The sequence below is a fragment of the Xiphophorus maculatus genome, chromosome 5 (assembly GCF_002775205.1).
Source record: "Xiphophorus maculatus strain JP 163 A chromosome 5, X_maculatus-5.0-male, whole genome shotgun sequence".
Classification (NCBI taxonomy): domain Eukaryota; kingdom Metazoa; phylum Chordata; class Actinopteri; order Cyprinodontiformes; family Poeciliidae; genus Xiphophorus; species Xiphophorus maculatus.
This window is the reverse complement of record NC_036447.1, coordinates 27,539,823-27,560,699: the sequence shown is the minus strand read 5'-3', so window position 1 is coordinate 27,560,699 and position 20,877 is coordinate 27,539,823. Positions and strand designations below refer to the sequence as shown.

General features: G+C 41.4%; 2 protein-coding genes across 2 annotated transcripts in view; one reads left to right on the top strand and one right to left on the bottom strand.

Annotated features, from left to right (window-relative positions):
* LOC102225909 (protein phosphatase 1 regulatory subunit 29-like) overlaps nt 1-20,877 on the top strand; it is a 214,318-nt gene that overhangs the window by 173,927 nt on the left and 19,514 nt on the right. The gene's annotated exons all lie outside the window — the stretch shown is intronic.
* On the bottom strand, nt 13,102-19,786 carry LOC111608686 (semaphorin-4D-like). Its single transcript, XM_023334425.1, has 6 exons — nt 19,649-19,786; nt 18,473-18,695; nt 14,103-14,218; nt 13,866-14,032; nt 13,738-13,791; nt 13,102-13,647 (listed from the first exon to the last, which is right to left on the bottom strand). Exons 1-6 carry the CDS (start codon nt 19,784-19,786, stop codon nt 13,611-13,613), a joined length of 735 nt encoding a protein of 244 aa, XP_023190193.1. The 3' UTR covers nt 13,102-13,610.

Here is a 20,877-nt window from a genome sequence, read left to right as displayed (position 1 = left end):
ACAGAGTTTAAAGGCTGTAATAAAAAAAAACTAGCAACTGTATTGAGGTGAGATATCCAGAAGCTTTTCAATATTTTGGTCTCCAGATTAGGTAGAAAATCAACATGATAATCTGGATAGCTACTTGAGCTTTCCACTCCTCTTTGATTGAGGTAATTTATTAAAACCCAGAAAGCAACATGGCACCCAAGCAGAGAAACATTTTCTTTCATTTCAGTATATATGAGTTGAATTTATCGAGTGCTCCGATGCTTGTCCATCCAAGGCGGAAAGATGATTTTGGACTTCAGGAAGTCTAAAACAAACTTCCGAAATGGCTGCTTTATTTATTATACATATCACTCATTATTTCAACCCATACACCAGATAGAATATTGAATACATTGTAACCCACTATTTTCTTTTTTGTCACAGGGAATAAATTACTCTTGAAACTCAAGGATGGCTGTAGAAAGAAATAACGAATTTAAATGATGTTGGGGAGAAAAAAAAACTGTCAGGAAGTCGTTTTCCAGATCATTTCACAGCTTTCCAGTTTTACTTGTTAGCTGTCAATTCCTTCTGTCACTCAGTTCTTGTCTCAGGCATTTCTCACTCAGTCAGTGTCCTGTCTCTGCTGGTATGTCTGTGTCCTTCTTTTCCCAGCGTCTTGTTAATGCTATACTTGACACTGCTCAGGCCATAGTACATATGTGTGTGTGTGTGGCGTGTGTGTGTGAGACCAGAGGAGAAAAAATGTTCTCTGCTTCTGACCGTTTCAGAGCAGGCCTGAATAAATCAGTTAGTCGCTTGATAAATTAAAGCGAGCTCAGTGATTTCCATTTGCATGATTTATTATTTTGTCACTCTTTCTACCAAAAACTGGATGATAAAAGTCTTCAGTCTGGTGTTTTGGTCTCAACTAGTCCATTTTTTGAAGCACAGTTACAGAAACTTACATAATAATTTTTTTATTAACTCTTTCCCTTGTTTAGGTTTTTTAATTTTTTGGATATTTAAGATTTCTTCTAGTTCCAGAGTTAAATGTTGATTACAATTTAAAGTTTATTGATCTTTAAGAATGCGTTTTTGCATTATTACGCCATTACCATTATATTGTGACAGGCCTATTTCAGAGGTGATGCGAATAAATCTGGGCGTCTTTCTTAAAAGTTCTAATAAAAGTTATTTTCTCTTTCAATCCCTGCAGAGAAATAATAAAAGGCAAAAAATGATCTTAATAACAGTTACAAATTTGCGTATATAAAATAAACAGTCACTTTTTTAGATATACCTTGCTACATCATAACATTGGAAATTTTCTATGAACCCTTTTCGTTTCACAACGTCCTTAATTATTTGAATTTATGGTCTCTATTGACCTTTTCCATCACATATTAAAGGTACTCTATTGTACTGAGATATGGTGACAGTGGAAGCTCTTGGAGTGCAGTGAGCTCATTGTCATGACTAAGAAGCCAATTTGAGATAAGTTGAGCTTTGTCACTTGATGCATTAACTGGTGGAAGGAGCCATCAAATGACAAATACACTGCGGCCTTAAAGGGACTGATATGGTCACCAACAATACCTCTGGCACAGGGCTGTGCTGTTTAAAGGGGCAGTATTATGTGTTTTCCAGGCACGCAGTGGCATTTTATAGCACAATGAAGTAACTACATTAACTTCAGTTGTTATTAAACAAATGCTACATATATCAAAAATGACTTAAAAGAAGTCTGTCTTCCTAATTGAATACCTGGAATTTGGGTGTCTGTCTCTTTAAAAACTCTAGCATAATGAGCTCAGCAGATGCAGAGTTCCGCCAGGTGTTTGCTAATTGCTGTTGGCTAGTTTGAAGGAGCCAAGTGTGGGAGTCGTGAGGGAGTGGTGTTTTGTGAGGCGGAAGTTCGGACGTTTGGAAACTGCAGCTTAGAGGAGGAGCTTCGTCCTCGAAGGCGGAGCTAGGTCCACTCAGGCGTTTTGCACAGCTGAATGGTTGCCACGGAGATTAAAGGATTTTTTCAAACATGCACGAAAGAATCAAGGCAACACTCTAAGTATGTTTATGTTGATGGAATATCATTACAATATAACGTAAAGCTCAAAAGAGTTGATTTTACACAATACTTTCCCTCTAAGCAAAGGTCCCAAGTGTGCTGAGAAAAAACCCAGCAGCCTGGATCGCTGATACAAGGCAGGATTGATCTTCACTTTCTCACTGTTTGCACTGGATTCTGACCCTGCCTTCTGAATACTGCAGCTGCCATTGAAACCCATCATAACTGGTGAAGTTTTTAAAATCTGTTTTTGGCCAAATTGTTACCTCAGCTTCCTGACACCTGCACTGGCTTCAAAGTTGGAGATGTTGTGTGTTCAGAACAGAGCCACACAATCTGTTACATCAACAACATCACAAAATCAGTGTGAGAGAAAAATAGTTTGGAATGCAACATCGATTGCATTCTATCCCATGTGTCAGAAATTCATGCTTTTCACATCAGCTACGCATCCAGCCGGTTTGACAGAGTCTTACTATGATGTAGTCTTCTGTCTGTGGCTGCGTTGTAGTAGCTTACCAACCATCAGCGTGAGAATGGGTGAATGACTGACTGTAGTGCAAAGCGCTGCGGGGTTCTCTAGACTAATTAAATGCTGTACAAAATCAGGCCGTTTGCCATGACAGCAGAAGAGGTGCTCATAGATGACACTGCTTAAAATGCTGGAGGTTAGAGAGAGTGACTGAAGCGTCATAAAGCCACATGACGGAGAAAAAAGTGATGCAAATGTATGTATCAAGTGATACGTGTCGTTGCCTGCATAGATAGGAAGACATCAGCTGCCAGAAGCTACTGGAAGGACTTGGGGTTAGGTTAGGGTGCAGTACCATCAAGTTTTAGAAGACTAAGACTGCATCAATGCTTAGTGTTATGTTGAATTTTCATAAGCAATGCCTAAAGGTTGAATTGGTTAAATTTACTTTACAATGTTTTTTCTGAAAGGCTTCTAGCTCTTAATCCATTTACAGGCAATGAGCCAATCAGGCAGTAAGAGAGGGGTTAAGAACCAGCAACTCATCTGTTCTTCAAAGACACTCCAACCAGGTTATCAAACAGTTTATAATAAGCATGTTCCACTTTAAGCCACACACACCAACACCTTTGATCAAGTTGTGTCTAATTAAACAACATTCAACCCAAACTTCGCTTCATCTTTATTTTTGAGGCTCTTAATGGGAACATTGTAAGATCTCACAAGTTTAGGTAGACAGACGTGCGAGCCAAGGGTCTGAGTGTCCCACATTTTGTCTTTTTCATATCTGATTGAAATCAGCAGACATATGTAATGACCTACAAATACTCCATCAACAAACTGAAACAGTAAAATCTGAAAAACTTAGACTGTAATAATGCAGAAATAACCAAGAAGATTTGACAATAAAGCTGTTATCAGTTAAACGTATTACCGTCATTGTACCAAATCTTACCAAGTTGTCATCCTTCAAAAAGCCAATTGTAATTCATAAATCTTTTTTTACGTTGCCGCTTCTTTCATTCGAAACTTTGTAAACTCCTCTTTTACAAAACATTTACGTCACAAAGCCCAAAAGATGATTTGACTCTGGGCGATCACAAATAGAGACGCCACCAGGTGACATTTCCCACACATGTAGTTATGCGGGAAATGTCACCTGCAACGTGGTGACGCGTGGCGCCGCATTAACATCAGCTCCACACTTCAGACCTTTTGTCGGACATGTTGACAAACCAGTCTTTTCAAAACAGTAATGGCCGACAAACTCTTTGTGGCAATCGTGTTTAAATGCTTAATTTTTTAATTGTATGCCTCACTTCTTTTCTTTTCCTTTTTTTAACATATAAAACTCTTGTGGGTAGGTGGTTACACAAACTGTACGTCATCACTACATCACATGCTGGCTTGTTCCACGCAAGTCAGCTGATGGGGGCTATGACTATCTCGATTTGAAGTCAGCCAAGCGTGTCCGTCCTTTCACGAAACGCACGGAGAGTGTTTTATAAAAGTAGCTTTTGAGTTTCTTGCAAAAGCACGAAACAGATTGTTTTGGAAAACCTAACAATCACCAAGGACAACAAATCACTTCACACGGGGCTCGCCTTTCCATCCCAGCATTGTGTCCATGCATCAGCAAAGGCATTTTAAGTGCACAAAGGTCTTTTGTTTTTGTTTTTTGATAATGAACTTCAAAAGTTATTCAAGAGAGGACAAAAAAAGACAAGAAAGTAAAATATGAGCAGCTGTGGGACTGCATAGCAGGTCAGATATTTTCAGTGGAATGGGAGTAGAAAAAAACTGCATACTGACAGCAAGGTAGAGGTGAGAAAGTTCTTTAAAAAAACACATAAAAAAAAGAACCTGTTCAAAGGGACAGCAGTACAAGGAGGTGTCAGGAATCAAGGTGCCAAGAAAGGAAGAGGACAGATTTTCATGGGCGCACTGGAGTTATGAAAGCAACGTCAAGGGAAAAGAAAGTAGGCTAAGTAAATCCAGAGGTGTGGATTTGAGGACTAGAGGGGGAAGTAGACTGGTATAGACCTTAAAGACGACTGTAATAGTTACCGACTTTGTGTATGAGATTCAAACTTTTTAAGGAGCTTTAAGCAAAGAAAAGAAGCACTTAGAACGGACACAACAGGTTCTGGTTCTGGTGCATGGTAGCGTGTTATGTTCTGTGTGGTGTTGGTGCTTTTTTTTAAAAGTAATTTTTGATTTCTTAAGACTTTGGCTACAGATTAACGTTATCAAAGGATAACGAAAGGAAGACTATGGGCATTGCTTTGAAGTTTGGGCATTTATTTTAATAAGGTACATTCTCTGCATGTGATGGTAGATTGGGACTAGCAGTTAGCCAAGAATCGAATTAGATGAGAGGCAGGTGGTAGCAATGAACTAAGGACTGAATGGTAAATGGACTGAACTTATAAAGCGCTTTTCCAGTCATTTTGACCACTCAAAGCGCTTCACACTAGAGTCACACTCACCCAGTCGCACTCAAAAACACACACACATTTATACACCGATACACAGATCGGTAGGCAATTTGGGGTTAAGTGCCTTGCCCAGAGGCACATTGACATGTGGCAGGAGGAAGCTGGAATCAAACCTACAACCTTCCGATAGAAGACGACTACTCTACCAAAGAGCCACAGTCGGCCGCTGAAGCTAGCTGTTAGCCATAAAGCTAACCTGTGGAGATAGAAGCCAGTCAGAAGTGGTCTGTGGTCACTGGAATTGATGGGAGGAGAGTGCACAAGGGGCGGACTTCCTTCTGCACTGTCCCCAATAAAGGTAAAACCATTGTAAGAGAAACGCTTATATGTCCTGAAAACTTCATTAGGAGTGCCCATGCTCAGAGTCCCAGTGAAGCCTGGCTGGCTGGATGTGGGGAGCCATGTGTGTGTGGAGAGGGGCGGGGCAAATGGCGGACTTGGAACCCGTTTCTAACTGCTTGCAGTTCTAGTTGATAACCGTTTCTGTTAGTATCTGAACCACGACTCATACTAAAGGGTTTCTACTCAAAGAAATTCTAACTATTCAAGGTTTTTGAGATTAAATGTAGCATTATGTCTTGGAACGTGTTCTTGCCCTCATCCAAGACTAAATTAAACAGTAGACTCACAAACAATAAGTAAACATGCTTTTAAATATATATATGACATCTGTTTGTCGCTCCAGGCTTCTGTATAGGCCATCTGCTGTTTTAACCCTTTAATTACCACTGCTCAAATAAAAGTAATCTTTTGCCTGCAGCTTTTCTTTATTTGGCTTTCACAGTGGTCTTTAAGTCTGTTTGTGTTGGCATTCAGCATGGCTTTCATCATTATGCAGAGTCTCGGCTGAAACGTCTCTTGCCGCACCTTCTTTGCCTCCATCGCGCGCCAATGTAAATTCTCCACTTCAGTTTCTTTATTGGCACTAAATTAAACCATTTAAGATTTTCTTATAATAGTTTTGGTGTGTATAAATGTTAGCAATCTGAAGAAAAAAAAACTGTTCTAATTATTTTTACCCTTGTTGGAGGTTATGTCATTGAGTCGTAAATATACACGTCGAGTAATCAATGTAAAAAAAAAACAAGCCTTTTCTGTATGTTTTCATTCAAGAATAATGTACTGTATGTATTTCTAACCTTAAGGTTTTTAAAAATAGATGGTAGAAAATTTACATTCACATTCAAGCGGTGGTTTCAAATATGCTCTGCTCATTCCGTCTTCTTCTTTAGGACATGCTGCTTGGTTTGGAGGAATACTGGTTCTTCATTAACACCAGAAAATTGGGTGGATGCTTTCTAGTACCTTTTTTTTGATAGACAGCTACTAGAGAGGTCTGAATAGTCACTAAATTTAGCATCAAAGTTGCTAAGTTGGTGAAAGATGAAGTCAGTAGTGGCCCCGTTTGGTGCGACCGAGTTAGAGAAGAGGGGGGAAAAAAGTCTGAATCTTGCTATGGTTTTCTTTTCTCTTTTTTTCTTTTCCTGCCAGAAAGATGTCAGGAAGCGGTTTAGAAAGGGTGAGTTAAAAAAAATCCCTCACACACTTCCTTCTTCTGTTGGCTTCCTCTTTAGACATGGAGGAGCTCTGATACGTTTGGCACAGTTATAAAACACGCAGAAGTTATTTGGGCTCCGAAAAAGCGAGCTTTGCCCTCTGAATCGGTGTGTAGAACAAGAAAAGTTTCTGTGAGAGGGAAAGCATACAAAATAATTCCTTGCCTTGCACAAACTGTATTTACTTTTTGTAAGAGTCTCTTTTTAAATAAAAAAATAATAAACATTTGACTATGTACTGTACATTTTTTCTTGTAGATGCCCCTATGCCTGTTTGACTTTGATGGTGTATTGTATACGCAAAAAAATTTTCCAAGATTCATAAGAACTCAACTAACCATGAAAGTCCATCTAAAACTATATCTTCATCTATTATTACACTTGATATTATAAACACACCAACAAACATCAGAGCCGCCGTATCTGCCAGATGCACTTACGCTCTTATTTCGCCTCTTTCCATTTATCTCTCCTTTTTTTTCTACAAAGGCACCTTAAAGTCCCTACAAAGTTCACAGCTGATATTAAACATACTTTGACTTGTTTACTCTGTTTCTGCTTATCTGTTTTTCACAAGCCAGACCTTCCTGCTGACATAAATGAGATTCCAGCGTGAGTTTCAATCTGATAAAACCACAACCTCTGCTTCAGCAGCCTGTGCCGCTGTTTTCTTCCATCATTTAGTCTTATTTATTTATTTATTTACATGTTTAATATTTGCTATTTTCGGGTCCTGTCAGACACACACTAATGTAAAACAGCAGCAACAAAAACTAGGGTTAGATCAAAGAATAAAAAGACAAAAAAAAAGGAACTTAAACATTTATCTAAAAGTTAGAAGTCCACTTATGAAGACTCTAAAGACATTAATCTGACTCGTTAAATAAACCTGCAGTGTTCCATAAGTTTTCATGCTGAGCAGTTTGTTGAAGCGCACAGCCTGTCTTTGTGTTGGGCTTAGGCCGATAGTAGGTGTCTTGATTAGAAACAAACAAAAAAAATTCATCTAATTTGTGAACAAAATCATTCATAGATGATGAGATTTCATCTCCTTAGTTCTGATTCTGTTGAGCTGGTTTCAGAATGAAATGTTTAGGCCACGCCCCCTGACTCAGAGTTTAGAGTTTAAAACTGTGCATCATTTTGAAGAGTAGAAAGTTGCACTGGCTCCAAACAGATGTGCAATTTCACAACCATGCATCTTTGACAGAAGACAAGCAGAAGTGGAGCCTCCTGCAAAACCATCAGGGATGCAGCGAGCGGTTTCTGAATAGTTAACTCTACCAGAAACAATTCTTTTACTAGCTTCACCTCCTCTTGGTGAGGGACTGATTGTGACATGATAATTGGGACGTTTTTGTAACGGCTCCTTTTCCAGACACCAAAAAACAAGAAGTTGTCACCAGAAAATAGCTGGGTGTTTGTTTTAAAGTGTTTGTATTGTTTCTATTAGCACAGTGGTTCCCAAAGATTTTCTGGGCCGCCCCTATGGATTACAATAAAATTCCCCCCAAAAAAGAAAAAAAAAAACTGGGCACACACATGTTTAACCAGACATAAAACAATACACATAGTGTGTTTTGCAGCAAAACACACTACAAACCATCTTTACAGTGAAACACTTTTGTGTAACTGTTTTGTTTTGGGTTTTTTTCATTTATCCATATGCTTCCCGCGCCCCCCTGCAATGGCATTGCGACCCCTAGGGGGTGCGCACCATACTTTTGGAACCACTGTATTAGCAGTAGAGACTCAAATGAAAGTAAAAAAATATTGCAAAAAGTAAACTTTGCATAATAGGTCCCTTTTAAAATCCTACATAGCGAATGTACAGTATTTGCTCTCAAATTAAGCATAAATAACTTAAGTAGAGGCTGCTTGTGTGATGTCAATATGGTAAAAACCCACGTGGAAATGAAAACGTTCTTCAGCTAAATTACTTTCCAGAGATTTAAAGATCTGACACAAACAGAGAGAAAAAGAGCACAGAAATGTTTGTATCTGGAGCGATAAAGCGATATAAATCAGTCCTTCGGTCAAAATAGAGGAATAGTTTTATTTACTGTAACTCTGTTTGTGTTGAACACAACAGTAAATACAACGTGGCTAAAAGGAAATCATTGCACATTTATTTTCTCTATGGCTTATTTTTCCACTCTCTCTCTCGATCAGACAGGAGCCATATTCTATATCTTGTTTGCACAGGGACATTTAGTAGAACAAAACACTCTTCAAATTCAATCCCAGTGACGGACGTCACTCCGTGTGCAGGCCATCTCTCCTCTGTGTGTGCCGAGAGCTGAACGGTGCATCATCTTCAGCATGTGGATACTGATCCGATTGCATGCGCTCTGCTCATCCAATGAGTTCCACTCTGATCTGTGGTCCCATGACATTTCAAAGAAACCTCTTTGATTATTGTGTTTCCAGAGACTTAGGAGCGTTCGCGTCTACGCTGCGCAAAGATCCTTTCTGTTCGCTGTTTCTCTCTGACAGGTGTTTGTACGAGTGACGGATTATTATTTTATTTTTGTTACCCAGCAGGAAGTCGGATGACAATGGAGGAAACTACAATAAAGTCTTTAATATTTCATCCTGTCTTTCCTCCAGTTGTAAAGTGTTGGAGGGCGGTGGGAAAACACACTATCCACTGCGTAACAAAGCACCAAACTATTTTTTTTTTTCTTCTGGGAGGCGGAAGGATCTGGTTTTAGTTTAGCTGCAGAATATTTTGCTGGTGTCTCAGTGAGGCCTGGCCCGGACATCAGCAGTGATGTCCCTCTTGTGAAGTTGTGCTTTGGAACCGGGTTTTACAGATGGAGAAATAAATTCATCTTTTGACACATCAGCATCAACTTATTATCAGTAGCTGAACTTTGAAATGATTGAGCAAACGACTGTTTGGACAAAAAATACTAAACCTCCTGGTCGAAGTTTTGCTCTCATTAAAACAACTTTTTTCTCATATATTTTTTTAAAAAAGATGTTCTTCTGGTAAAATTGCTTCTTTATTCGGCCGATACGGTGATTTCATTCGCATAATTAAAACAGAAATTTCTCACAGCCAAGTGTCACACAACTCAAAGAATGGATGCTTGAAATAAAAGCCACTTCTGGAAAACATTTTCTGTCATTTGTAAAAAAAAAATTTCTCAGAATAGACAGTGAGGAAAAAAAAGCTATTACAATCAAAATGGGAGATTTTATTTTGCAGCCTCACCAGGCAATGAGGCTTCAAAATAAAAGCCTCATCGTTGCCTGATGATATGCTTCAATCTGTCCTCTTGATCTGATTCCCCATGTGTCGTGATCATTTTGACACAAAAACAATTTTTATTTAGCTACTTCAAATGCACAAAATAGCAGTCCGTTACAGTAACACTAGTAAATCCATTTCCTTTGCTTTCCACCTGTGCCTTCTGGTGCGTTTTCTTTGGGGGGGGGGGGTTTATTAACTTATTTTCTACTGAAACATTCATTTCCAAGATATAAGTTTCCCACTTTGCATATTTCGATAGCAGCTTGTGAGAAACTACAATACAGTGAGAAGCAAACGACTCCTCAGGCAGGCGTTGAGCCTGCCAGCAGAGCGGGGAGCGGCTGAGAGCTGGACTGCCTCCATGTGTTAATGCCTGCATATGCGCAGCAATTTCTCCTGCTGCTTCCACTGCCGAAGCCGACGCCGGCGTTGCATTTCATGAGGATTTTTCTTCACGATTCCAACAAACATCACCGTGCGGCGGGGTTTCATCTTCCAGACAATCTTCTAGCTCTGGTTTCTTTATAATTTAGCTTTTTTTCCCCCTTTTTTTAATAAAGCATTTGCTCATATTCTCATCTAATATTCTGACCACACCTAATCCTCGTCTCTCAATTTCACGTAAAGGTCAAACTTGAAAAGAGATTCGAATCCCAGTTGGGTTAACCTGATGGGAGGATGGAAAAAGAGAGAGAAGGAGAAGTGGGATTAATTTTGCTGCAACACCTCCCCTCTCTCTCCCATCTGTTACCCGCCCCGTCTTTCTTTCTTTCTCTCTTTCTTCCTTCCTTCTCATTTCCGTTCTGTGGGTTTTTCCTCTGGCCTGCCTCCGGAGCAGAGCTCGTGGGGGACGGGGTTCTTTCATGAGTTATGAAATAATTAAGACACAGAGGTATAGAGGTATCCACACACCACTGAAACCTCAGTGGAATAATAGCTGTAATAGCTGCAGCGTGGCTCTGTATGTTCAGTTCTAATGTGTTTCCTGAAGAAAATTAACAACTCTGCATGTCCGAACGCAAACGGATGCCTTTCAGGCAGAGCAAGTACAGGAATCAGAGAAGCGGATAGAAATCAGTCCCCAGGAAACTCTGGGACTCGTAATAGAAAGCAGGCCAGTATTTCAGAGAATACATGTTTCCCTGTGCTGTTAGACGTTTCATTTAAATTACATTTTATATCCTACATTACGTTTTTGGGCTACAATCAGTGAAAGTTACCTGAACACAACAGTCATTTCATAATAAGAAAGTTTTAGTTTTATGTTTCCAATTACAGCCCACATATTACCATTATGTATTAGCTAATTGTGGGCTGTAAAGTATTATTCTTATACGTGTTGAACAGTCAGTGCTGTGGTTTTATTAACAAAACTTTACATAGAAGTTGTCAAAATGTCTCAAAGGTCGCCAAAGGTCACGTTGCCAAGGAGACAATCATAACTCTGGTTTCAAAGAGAGATGGATTATAATATGTTTTATTTTGTATTCCAGCTAAATCTATAAACAACACTACAACTATATACACAGTACAGACCAAACGTTTGGACACACAGTTGTGTCCAAACTTTTGGTCTGTACTATATATACACTATATATATATCTACACTGCCTGGCCAAAAAAAAAGTCGCCACCTGGATTTAACTAAGCAAATAGGTACAGGCCTCCTATTGGATAAGTACTGCATAGGCGATTATCTTTCAGCTGGCAACAAGTTATTTAACCCCAGCTGATGCAATGAGTAACTCCTCATTTCTTAAACAACCATGGCAAAAGACACATCCTGTGGTCGTGGAAAAGACGTTAGTCTGTTTAAGAAGGGTCAAATCATTGGCATGCATCAAGCAGAGAAAACATCTAAGGAGATTGCAGAAACTACTAGAATTGGGTTAAGAACTGTCCAACGCATCATTAAAAACTGGAAGGATGGTGGGGAACCATCGTCTTCCAGGAAGAAATGTGGTTGGAAAAAAATCCTGAATGATCGTGATCGGCGATTACTTAAACGTTTGGTCAAATCAAATCGAAGAAAAACAACAGCAGAACTCAGGAGTATGTTTAAACAAGTTTATTTATCTCTGGTCTTTCCATTAGCATCTTTAGCATCTGTAATTGCTTTACAACTTATAAAATGCATAAAACATGCAAGTAAAGCTCTGCATTACATTATTTAAACAGCATTTAACCTTAAGAAGGGCATTCTTGAGTATGGTCAATTAGAACATTTCATTTAGTAAAAAACGTTTTTATGGCTTACCTGTTACGGGTGATTATGTAGAGGCAAGTTACTTCTGATAACTCAAGAGGAACCAAAACATGTTTATTTTTAAAAGCAGGGGCTGCATCCTTTGAAGGCCAGATTTGTAGGCCGATAGAATCGTAGCGTGGCAACAGGGCCTGTCTGAATTCAAAGACTCCTCCAATTGCGTCCTTCTTTTCTCCAGATTTGAAGGAAGGGTCCGGTGTGTCCTTCATGGCCCTCTGTGTCCCATGATTCCAAATTGGGTGTTCAAACAAAGCGGCAATGAAATTCCATTTCATAGTGTGATAAAGCCAGCTCCAAAACAGTGCAAACAATGTAGGAAATATGCATATATCTATAAACATAAATATGGTAATTATTACACTACTAAATCAGTTAATTTATATATACATACACAGTTGCATATATAATACACATACAATCATATTTTTTTCCTTAAAAAAAGTGTTTGTTGTTTTATGGGATTATTAGCATATTATCATCTTAAAACCTAAAATAAATTGACAACATTTCCATAGTGAATGCTCGATCATTTGCAGCAAATAGTGCATCTGCAGCCATAAAAAATACTTAGAATATCATTATGTGAAAACCCCAGCTCCTCTGGACTCATCAATTCCATGTAGGGCTGAAATCGGGATTACATATACTAATTAACTGAATAATATTTGAATATCAAAAAGTGCTTAATGGATTTGATTTATTTTATTATTATTTTACAAAAGTTGAACCAGATGAAGCTAAAACTGCCACCAGAGGAGATGTGTCTAGAACAGATTGCAGACAATGCTTTTTTAAAATCTTAAACACAAAATATATTTTTGTAGTTTCTTCTTAATTGGTGCTCATTGGTGTTATTTTAACAAATTGGCTTCTAGAGTCTGCATACTCCAGTAAACAATAAATCTATTAATACATTAAGTGATGATTATTTTAATAATTGATTAATTCAATTAATAGTTTCAGCAATAGTTACAAGCATGAATAACCACACTTTAATCATTTTAGTCATTTATTTTTGCATTGAGTTGCCTGCAGTGCTGCACAAAGTTAAACAGAAGTGGATTGTTCTGTTATCAAACTATATATTTTGTGTTTTGGCATCACTCTCTTCCACTTTGGTTGCTACGGCTTCCCCAGTGCCACTGTTACCCCCAATCTTAATACTGCCAGCTGACAACACTGACATGGGTTCGAGAATTCTATTTACACCGTGTGTACATGATGAACATTAGACACAGGACACAAAAAACAGCTAAAACAGAGATAACTATAATATGAATATAGGATCCCCCACCCTCTGAAACTTTAACGTTGTACTGGTTCACCGCCTTCTTGTGCTCTCTGCCTTTAACTACTTCCACTGTCTCACAGGTGTAAAGGCCTTCATCAGTGAAGGAAGGTGTTAAAACGAGTCCCTGGCTGAGCAGAATGTGTCGGGGACCGGGCTCAAGGATTTTACCAGAGAAGCGCCATCTCATGGGGAGATTGGTATCAGGGGAGCAGGGGAGGAACTGTGCGACGTCAGCTGTGAGGTGGATGTCGGTAATCTGCTTTGACACTGTGGGAGAAGCCAAAACAGCCATTAAAATTATCCTACTTTTCTCCTCGCTAAGGTAAATGTGTGTAAAGAGCTTTATGTGGGGAATACTTGCAATGAGAGCTTGGGCAAATTCTAACACCACCATCAATGAGGTTCTGGATCCTGACACAAATGAATTAAATCCTCTGATTATCAACGTAGCACATAATGAACATGTCTTGGTTAGTGTGACATACATGGAAAATTTTGAAGCACCAGCAACAGCAGCACACAGGCCTTTGAGGTGGTCCCAGCCACAGTATGGATCTCTGGCTATAAGGCAGTCAGCACAGGATGTGTAGCGGCTGCAGTCCCTCACACTGAGCTGAGCAACAGCAGTTCTAGTTGCGCTGTACAGCTGACCCTGCAGATCATCAGAGTTCAAAGGTTAGCTCCAGGTCCATTTAGTCTACAGACATGTAGCTGTAACCTACTCTTCTAGAGAGCTGAAGGAAGCGAATGGGCTGAGGATTCTTAAACAGCTGCAACTCCTCAATGATTCGCCCTCCATCATCACCAGACCACACCGCCTTCTGCAGCCAACCAGAGTCTGGAGGACAGAACAAGTTGAACTAAATATTGAGTTTTAAAATTAAAAATCAATATTTATTTTTGAGTTTTAATTGAATAGAATAGAATAGAATTCAACTTTATTGTCATTGCACTGTCACAAGTACAAGCAACGAGATGTAGTTTGCATCTATCCAGAAGTGCTCTACGAGATATAATATTACAGATGTACAAGGCTATGTATATGGACTATAAGGGGTTATAGCAAGAGATATAGATATTATGTATAAATATAAATATGGGAGCTATATGCACAGATTATACAGATTATACAGAATATATAAGAATGTTAGGGAATGGATTATAGATAAATAATGGCAGATAAAATTTACAGGTTGTATGTATGTGTGAAGAAAACAGTCCGTGATGTGTGTGTGTGAGGATAGTCCATGTGTTATTGTTGTATGAGAGGATAGGGGAGTACAGTCCTTATAGTTTATGTTTTACGTCAGGAGGCGTTCAAAAGCGTGACAGCTGTGGGAAAGAAGCTGTTCCGGTGCCTGGTGGTTCTGGTCCGTAGGGTTCTGTAGCGCCTCCCAGAGGGCAGGAGGGAAAAGAGTGTGTGTGCTGGGTGAGTGGAGTCCTTTGTGATTTTCCCGGCCCTTTTCAAACACTGCTTCCTGTAGATGTCCTTGATGGCAGGGAGCGTTGCCCCGGCGATATACTGGGCAGTTTTCACCACCCTCTGCAGCGCCTGCCGGTCGGAGACAGAGCAGTTCCCGTACCAAGCTGTAATACAGTTGGTGAGGATGCTCTCAATGGTGCAGCGGTAGAAGTTCGTGAGGATCTCTGAGGACAGGTGGTTCTTCCTCAGGGTCCTCATGAAGAAGAGGCGCTGATGTGCCTTCTTAATGAGTTTGGAGCAGCTGGTCGTCCAAGTCAGGTCCTCGGAGATGTGGACTCCCAGGAACTTAAAGGTGTCCACACGCTCCACCACTGTCCCCTTAATGTGGATGGGTGGATGTGGGTCAGCGTTCCTCCTGAAGTCCACGATAAGCTCCTTGGTCTTCTCGGTGTTCAGTTGCAGGTTGTTTTTGTCGCACCACTCAGCCAGACGGTCTACCTCCTGTGTCTACCTGTAAGCGGCCTCGTCATTATCTCTGATGAGGCCGATCACCGTGGTGTCGTCTGCGAACTTGATGATGGCGTTAGAGCCGTGGACAGGTCTGCAGTCGTAGGTGAAGAGGGAGTAGAGGAAGGGACTCATCACACAGCCTTGTGGCACTCTGGTGTTTATGATGATGGTGGATGAGAAGTGGTTGTCCAGCCGGACATGTTGAGGTCGACTGGTCAGTCGACCTCAACATGTCGAGTAACCAGTTACACATGAGTGGACTGATGCCGAGGTCTGTGAGTTTGGTAATGAGTTGTGATGGGATGACAGTGTTGAATGCTGAACTAAAATCTAAGAACAGCAGTCTGTCGTAAGTGTTCTTACTGTCCAGGTGAGAAAGAACAGAGTGCAGTGCTATAGAGACTGCATCCTCTGTGCTCCTGTTCTGCCTGTATGCAAATTGGTGGGGGTCTAGTGTGGGGGGGAGACAGGATCTGAGGTGTGCTAGGACCAGCCGCTCCAAGCACTTGGTAATGATGGGGGTAAGGGCTACCGGGCGGTAGTCATTGAGTCTGGTTGGGTTGGGATTCTTGGGGATTGGGACGATGGAGGTAGACTTGAAGCAGGTCGGTACCACAGCGTGGGCCAGGGACAGGTTGAAGATGTCCGTCAGCACTGCTGCCAGCTCCCCAGAGCACGTTCTGAGGACACGTCCAGGTATGCCATCAGGACCCGCAGCCTTGTGGGATTTAATCCTGCTCAGAGCCGCTCCTACGTCAGTGGGGAGGAAAGTCAGTGGCTGTTGGCCTGGGGTGGTAGCTGCTTTGGTTGCAGTTGTGGTATTCCCTCTCTCAAAACGAGCATAGAAGTTGTTAAGTTCGTTGAGGAAGGAGACATCAGTAGAAGCGGGGGTGGTATTGGGGTTCTTGTAGTCTGTGAGAATCTGAAGGCCTTGCCACATACGTCGGGGGTTGGCGTTAGAAAAATGATCCACCTTCCTTTTGTAGTGGTGTTTGGCCTTCTTGATTCCCTTCTTCAGCTCAGCCCTGGCTGCACTGTAAGTCTGTGCATCCCCTGACCTGAAGGCGATGTTGCGGGCCTTCAGCAGGAGACAAACGTCTCAGTTCATCCAGGGTTTCTGGTTGGGGTACATGGTAATGCGTTTGCAGGTGGTGACACGTTCTATGGTGGTGGAAATATGGTTCAGTACAGATGAGGCGTACTGATCCAAGTCTGTATGGTGGAAAATAGTCCAATCTGTATTCCTGAACCGGTCCTGGAGCACAGCGTCTGAGTCCTCTGGCCACACCTTTACTGTCCTCACGGTAGGTTTCACACGTTGGATGAGTGGTAAGTACTGAGGTGTGAGGAACAGGGAGAGATGGTCTGATTGGTCGATGTTGGGGAGGGGTGTCACATTGTAGGCTCCAGCCAGATTGGAGTAGACATGGTCCAGGGTCTTGTCTCTTCTGGTGTGGCAGGAGACAGGTTGGTGGAATCTGGGAAGAACTGTCTTCAAGTTGGAGTGATTGAAATCACCTGCAACAATAAAAGCAGCCTCGGGGTATTTGGTTTGGTGTTTGCTAATAGCCGCATAGAGTTCTTTCATGGCTAGCTTGGAATTAGCATCCGGGGGGGGGGGTGTACACGGCAGTGAGGATGATCGAGGTGAATTCCCTTGGGAGGTAATAAGGTCTGCATTTGACCATTAAAAACTCCACATTCTGTGAGCAGTGACTCTCGGTAGTAGCAGAGTCTGTGCACCAAGCTTTGTTAATATAAATGCACAAACCTCCGCCTCTGGTCTTGCCGGAGTCACCTGCTGTCCTGACGGCTCGGTGTGTGTGGCGTCCACTTAGCTGGATAGCATTATCTGGGCAGCTGTTGTTTAGCCATGTTTCGGTGAAAAACATGACATTTGAGTCCATAATCCGTCTGTCACTCGTGATGGATAGTCGTAACTCGTCCATTTTATTAGCCAGAGAACGGACATTGGCGAGGAAAATGCTGGATAAAGGGAGCTGATGTGGTGTTAGCTTTAGCCTAGCTCGCACCCCTCCACGCTTACCCCGCCTTTGTTTACGTTCTCGTCGCGGCCTACGTACCCTTCCACCCGGCCGGGAGAAGTGAGCAGCCTCCGGTGTTCTGGAGATCTCTGGGATGAGTCGGAGATCGGAGATCATAGAGTCAAAATTGTAGCTCCAAAGGTCCAGAAGTTCGTGTCTGCTGTAGTGCAGCAACGCTGTGCAATTCCGAAAAAAAAGTCCAGTCATGAAAAGATAAAAAACCACTAAAGAGCAGATTCTGGAGAGACGCTGAGCCTTGCGTTGTTCACGCACCGCCATCTTGGTCAATATTGCCTCAGTAGATCCATAGCTCTACAGCAGGAGATGTAAATATCCATCAGAGAGGGAAGCCAACAATTCTATGAGCTGCCTTTACAAACCTCTATAACAGGGATGGGCAATCCTGGTCCTGGAGGGCCGGTCTCCTGCAACTCTTAGACGTCTCCCTGGTCCAACATACTTGAATCCTATAGCTGAATCACCTCCTAAGTGCAGTCAAGTTCTCCAGAGTCCTGCTAATGACCTCATTATTTGACTCAGGTGTGTTGAAGTAGAGATACATCTAAAAGTTGCAGGAGACCGGCCCTCGAGGTCTGGAGTTGTCCACCCCTGCTCTATAGCCTCACCCGGTCTGCAACAGTGCAGCTTGCATATCATAGTGTGATGCAGTATGTCAGCTGGCTCTCGATGGATGAGCAATAGAAAGTCAACAGCAGCTTCCTCAGGACCCTCAGGAAGCGTAGCCACTGCTGGGTCTTCTTGATGACTGCTGTAATATTTTCAGTCCAGGAGATGTCGGCGGAGGTGAGGACATCAAGAAGCCTGGTGGTGTGGACACTTTCCACACTCTTGCTATTGATGTAAAGAGGGGCTGGGTCGGTGCTTTGCTTCCTGAAGTCAATGATGATGTCTTTGGTTTTCTTGGTATTCAGAGCGAGATTGCTGCTAAGTTTTTTACTGTGTAATGTTATAAACTGCACTCCAGATTTCTCTTACATTAAAAGTGAAACTGCATGTAGTTTTTTCCTGTTCATTGGTCAAGACAGCCATTGTCCAGTCTGATCCTGCCAACGCCAAGATGTGTTGAGTCATTATATATGATCCAATTACTTACTGTTGCTAATAAACATGACGTTGTGCTGCTCTCCATCCAGAGAGGTTACTTTGTCAACAACAATTCTGGAGAACTGGGCCGTAGACCGGACCAGCAGGGGCTTCCCAGTGATCGGTGTCACAACTTGCTCCATCAGAGGGTGGTTCATCACAAACAGCAGAGTTGCATCTGGGAGGTCATGAGAAGTCCTCACACCACTGGCTCGCATTTCATCATTAATACACTGATAATACAGATCAGAGATCATGTGAGACTGATCATTTTCATTGCTTTTGTTTTACATTTGTTTGGTGCTTACTGAACCAGGGTAGGGGTTAGGCACTACTCCTGTGTGCCTCACCCAGCAGCCAGAATTACTCAAGGTCAGAAAGTTCCCCCTGAAAACTTGCTGGATGTCTGACAGCTTGTAGGAGCAGACAGCGGACTGACTGCAGGTACTGGACGGTTGCCTGCAAATGAGGTTCTGTTACTACCAGCTCAGAAACAACATTAACCCTGGACACTAGGGACACTACCACATCAGAAATAGTGGGATCTAGGCTACTCAGTTTATACAGAAACTACCCTGACCTCCTGCCAGAGGTCTCATTTTCCACACAATTTATGCATCAAATAAGTAGACTGTGTGTTTCTGAACATATATTCAATAAAAACCTGGTAAAAACAAAGTAATTTTTTATCAATGAAACTAGAACTTTATTAGGATATATAATGACAACATTTGAGATACCCTCTGAAAATGCTCATAACTTAGCATATATAAAAGTAAAAATAATTGCAGGAATCTCTTTACTGTAACATCATGGCAGCTGAATAACAGAAGTTCATTCATTTTAAACATGGTACAATCATTAAGCTGGAGATTAAGAGGTTAACAAAGTCTAAACTCTATGAACATTGAAACCTGAAGAGACATGACTTACAAGTTTGAGGTGAATGTTGCATAGAAGACACTGTCCAACAAGTTCTTTTCATCTTTTAGAAGAAAGACGTCCTGCACCAGAGACGCTGAACCTTCATCTCCAAATGGGCAGTCCAGATGGGCTTTCAGGAAAGAAGTCCACTTTCTCTGCAAAATTCTCAATCCTCCCAAGTCGCTCTGAATCCGCACAAATGTCAGACTTTAATACTGATTCATGTGGTGTTTTAACAGAAGCTAAAGATTTAGAGACGTACTTTACACACTCGTACAACTCTCGACACTCGCAACCCGTGTCGTTCTTCGACAGCATTCTCATTGAGGAACAAGAACACGTTGTCGTCCTCACCGCTCTCTGAAATTTTGTTAATTTCAGCCATGTGTATGGAAATCATCTTGGGGTCTGAGTTCAGATCATTTCAAACATGGTATTAGGTTTTGCAAAGTGATTTCAATGTAAAAGACACTTTAACTGGGTCAAGTAGTCACCTCACCATTGAGCCAAGTCTCTTTCTCTTCGTTCCTAATGGGATTCTGCCCATGTCTTTGGAAAGTCTTCATTAATCCCCGGAAGTTTGTAGAAGCAGCGGTATATAACATGTTTTCTGTTGATCACAGAGGAAAAGGTTTTACAATGTTTGAAATTAATTATTACAAAAACATTCCTTCAGCATGTGTGGAATTATTGGAATCATGAATCTAGTTTTGCAGTTGTTTACTACTGGAGAAAAAGCTGGATGCGGTGAAGATGTCTCCTGCTGGATAAAAGCTAGATTTAGATAGAGCTTCAAAATGTGAGCAAGAGACAAAAATAATTAAAGTCAAACAGACTTTATCAGCTGATTAAATGTTGAAAACCGAAAAAAAAACATTGGATTTGCACTGGATTTATGCAAATGCTATTATGACTTCCTGAAGACAAAAAGACTTCCTGTTAGAAAATGGCAAGCAAGAAATTTCCATAATCAAAGAAGTTGGATGCAGTAAGGCTGTTTTCCAACCTTATAGCCCAGTGGACTCGGATTGATTGGAGACCAAAATTAAAATTTGCTAAAATTTCAGCTGTTGTGGTTCTTTTTCATACTGCACTTTGTCAAACCAAACAAACCCGGGGCGTGCCGTGGTGGAGTAGCGGTTAGCGCAACCCAAATTTGGAGGCCTTGAGTCCTCAACGCGGCCGTCGCGGGTTCGACTCCTGGACCCGACAACATTTGCCGCATGTCTTCCCCACTCTCCTTCCCCGTTTCCTGTCAGCCTACTATCATATAAGGGATACCAGAGCCCACAAAAGAGCCCCTGGAGGGGTAAAAAAGAAAACAACAACCAAACCCTTGTCTTTTTTTGGGGACAAAAGTTCCAAATGGTAGATCCAAAAAACTGTCATCGCCACGAAACCAGGCGATGCAATGGACAGCCTTTGAAGATTTGAATGAATGGTCTTTCTCATGAAGGGATCTGCAAGAGAAGAACTTAAGGAAGAAAAATG

Excerpts from the sequence above, each read along its gene's own strand:
- LOC111608686 (XM_023334425.1), bottom strand. The coding sequence starts at position 19,786 with ATGATTTCCATACACATGGCTGAAATTAACAAAATTTCAGAGAGCGGT. Across the intron at positions 13,792-13,865 it reads GGTGCTTCAAAATTTTCCAT|GATCCAGAACCTCATTGATG; the intron begins GTATGTCACACT and ends CATTTGTGTCAG. Across the intron at positions 13,648-13,737 it reads TGCCCAAGCTCTCATTGCAA|TGTCAAAGCAGATTACCGAC; the intron begins GTATTCCCCACA and ends CTTCTCCCACAG.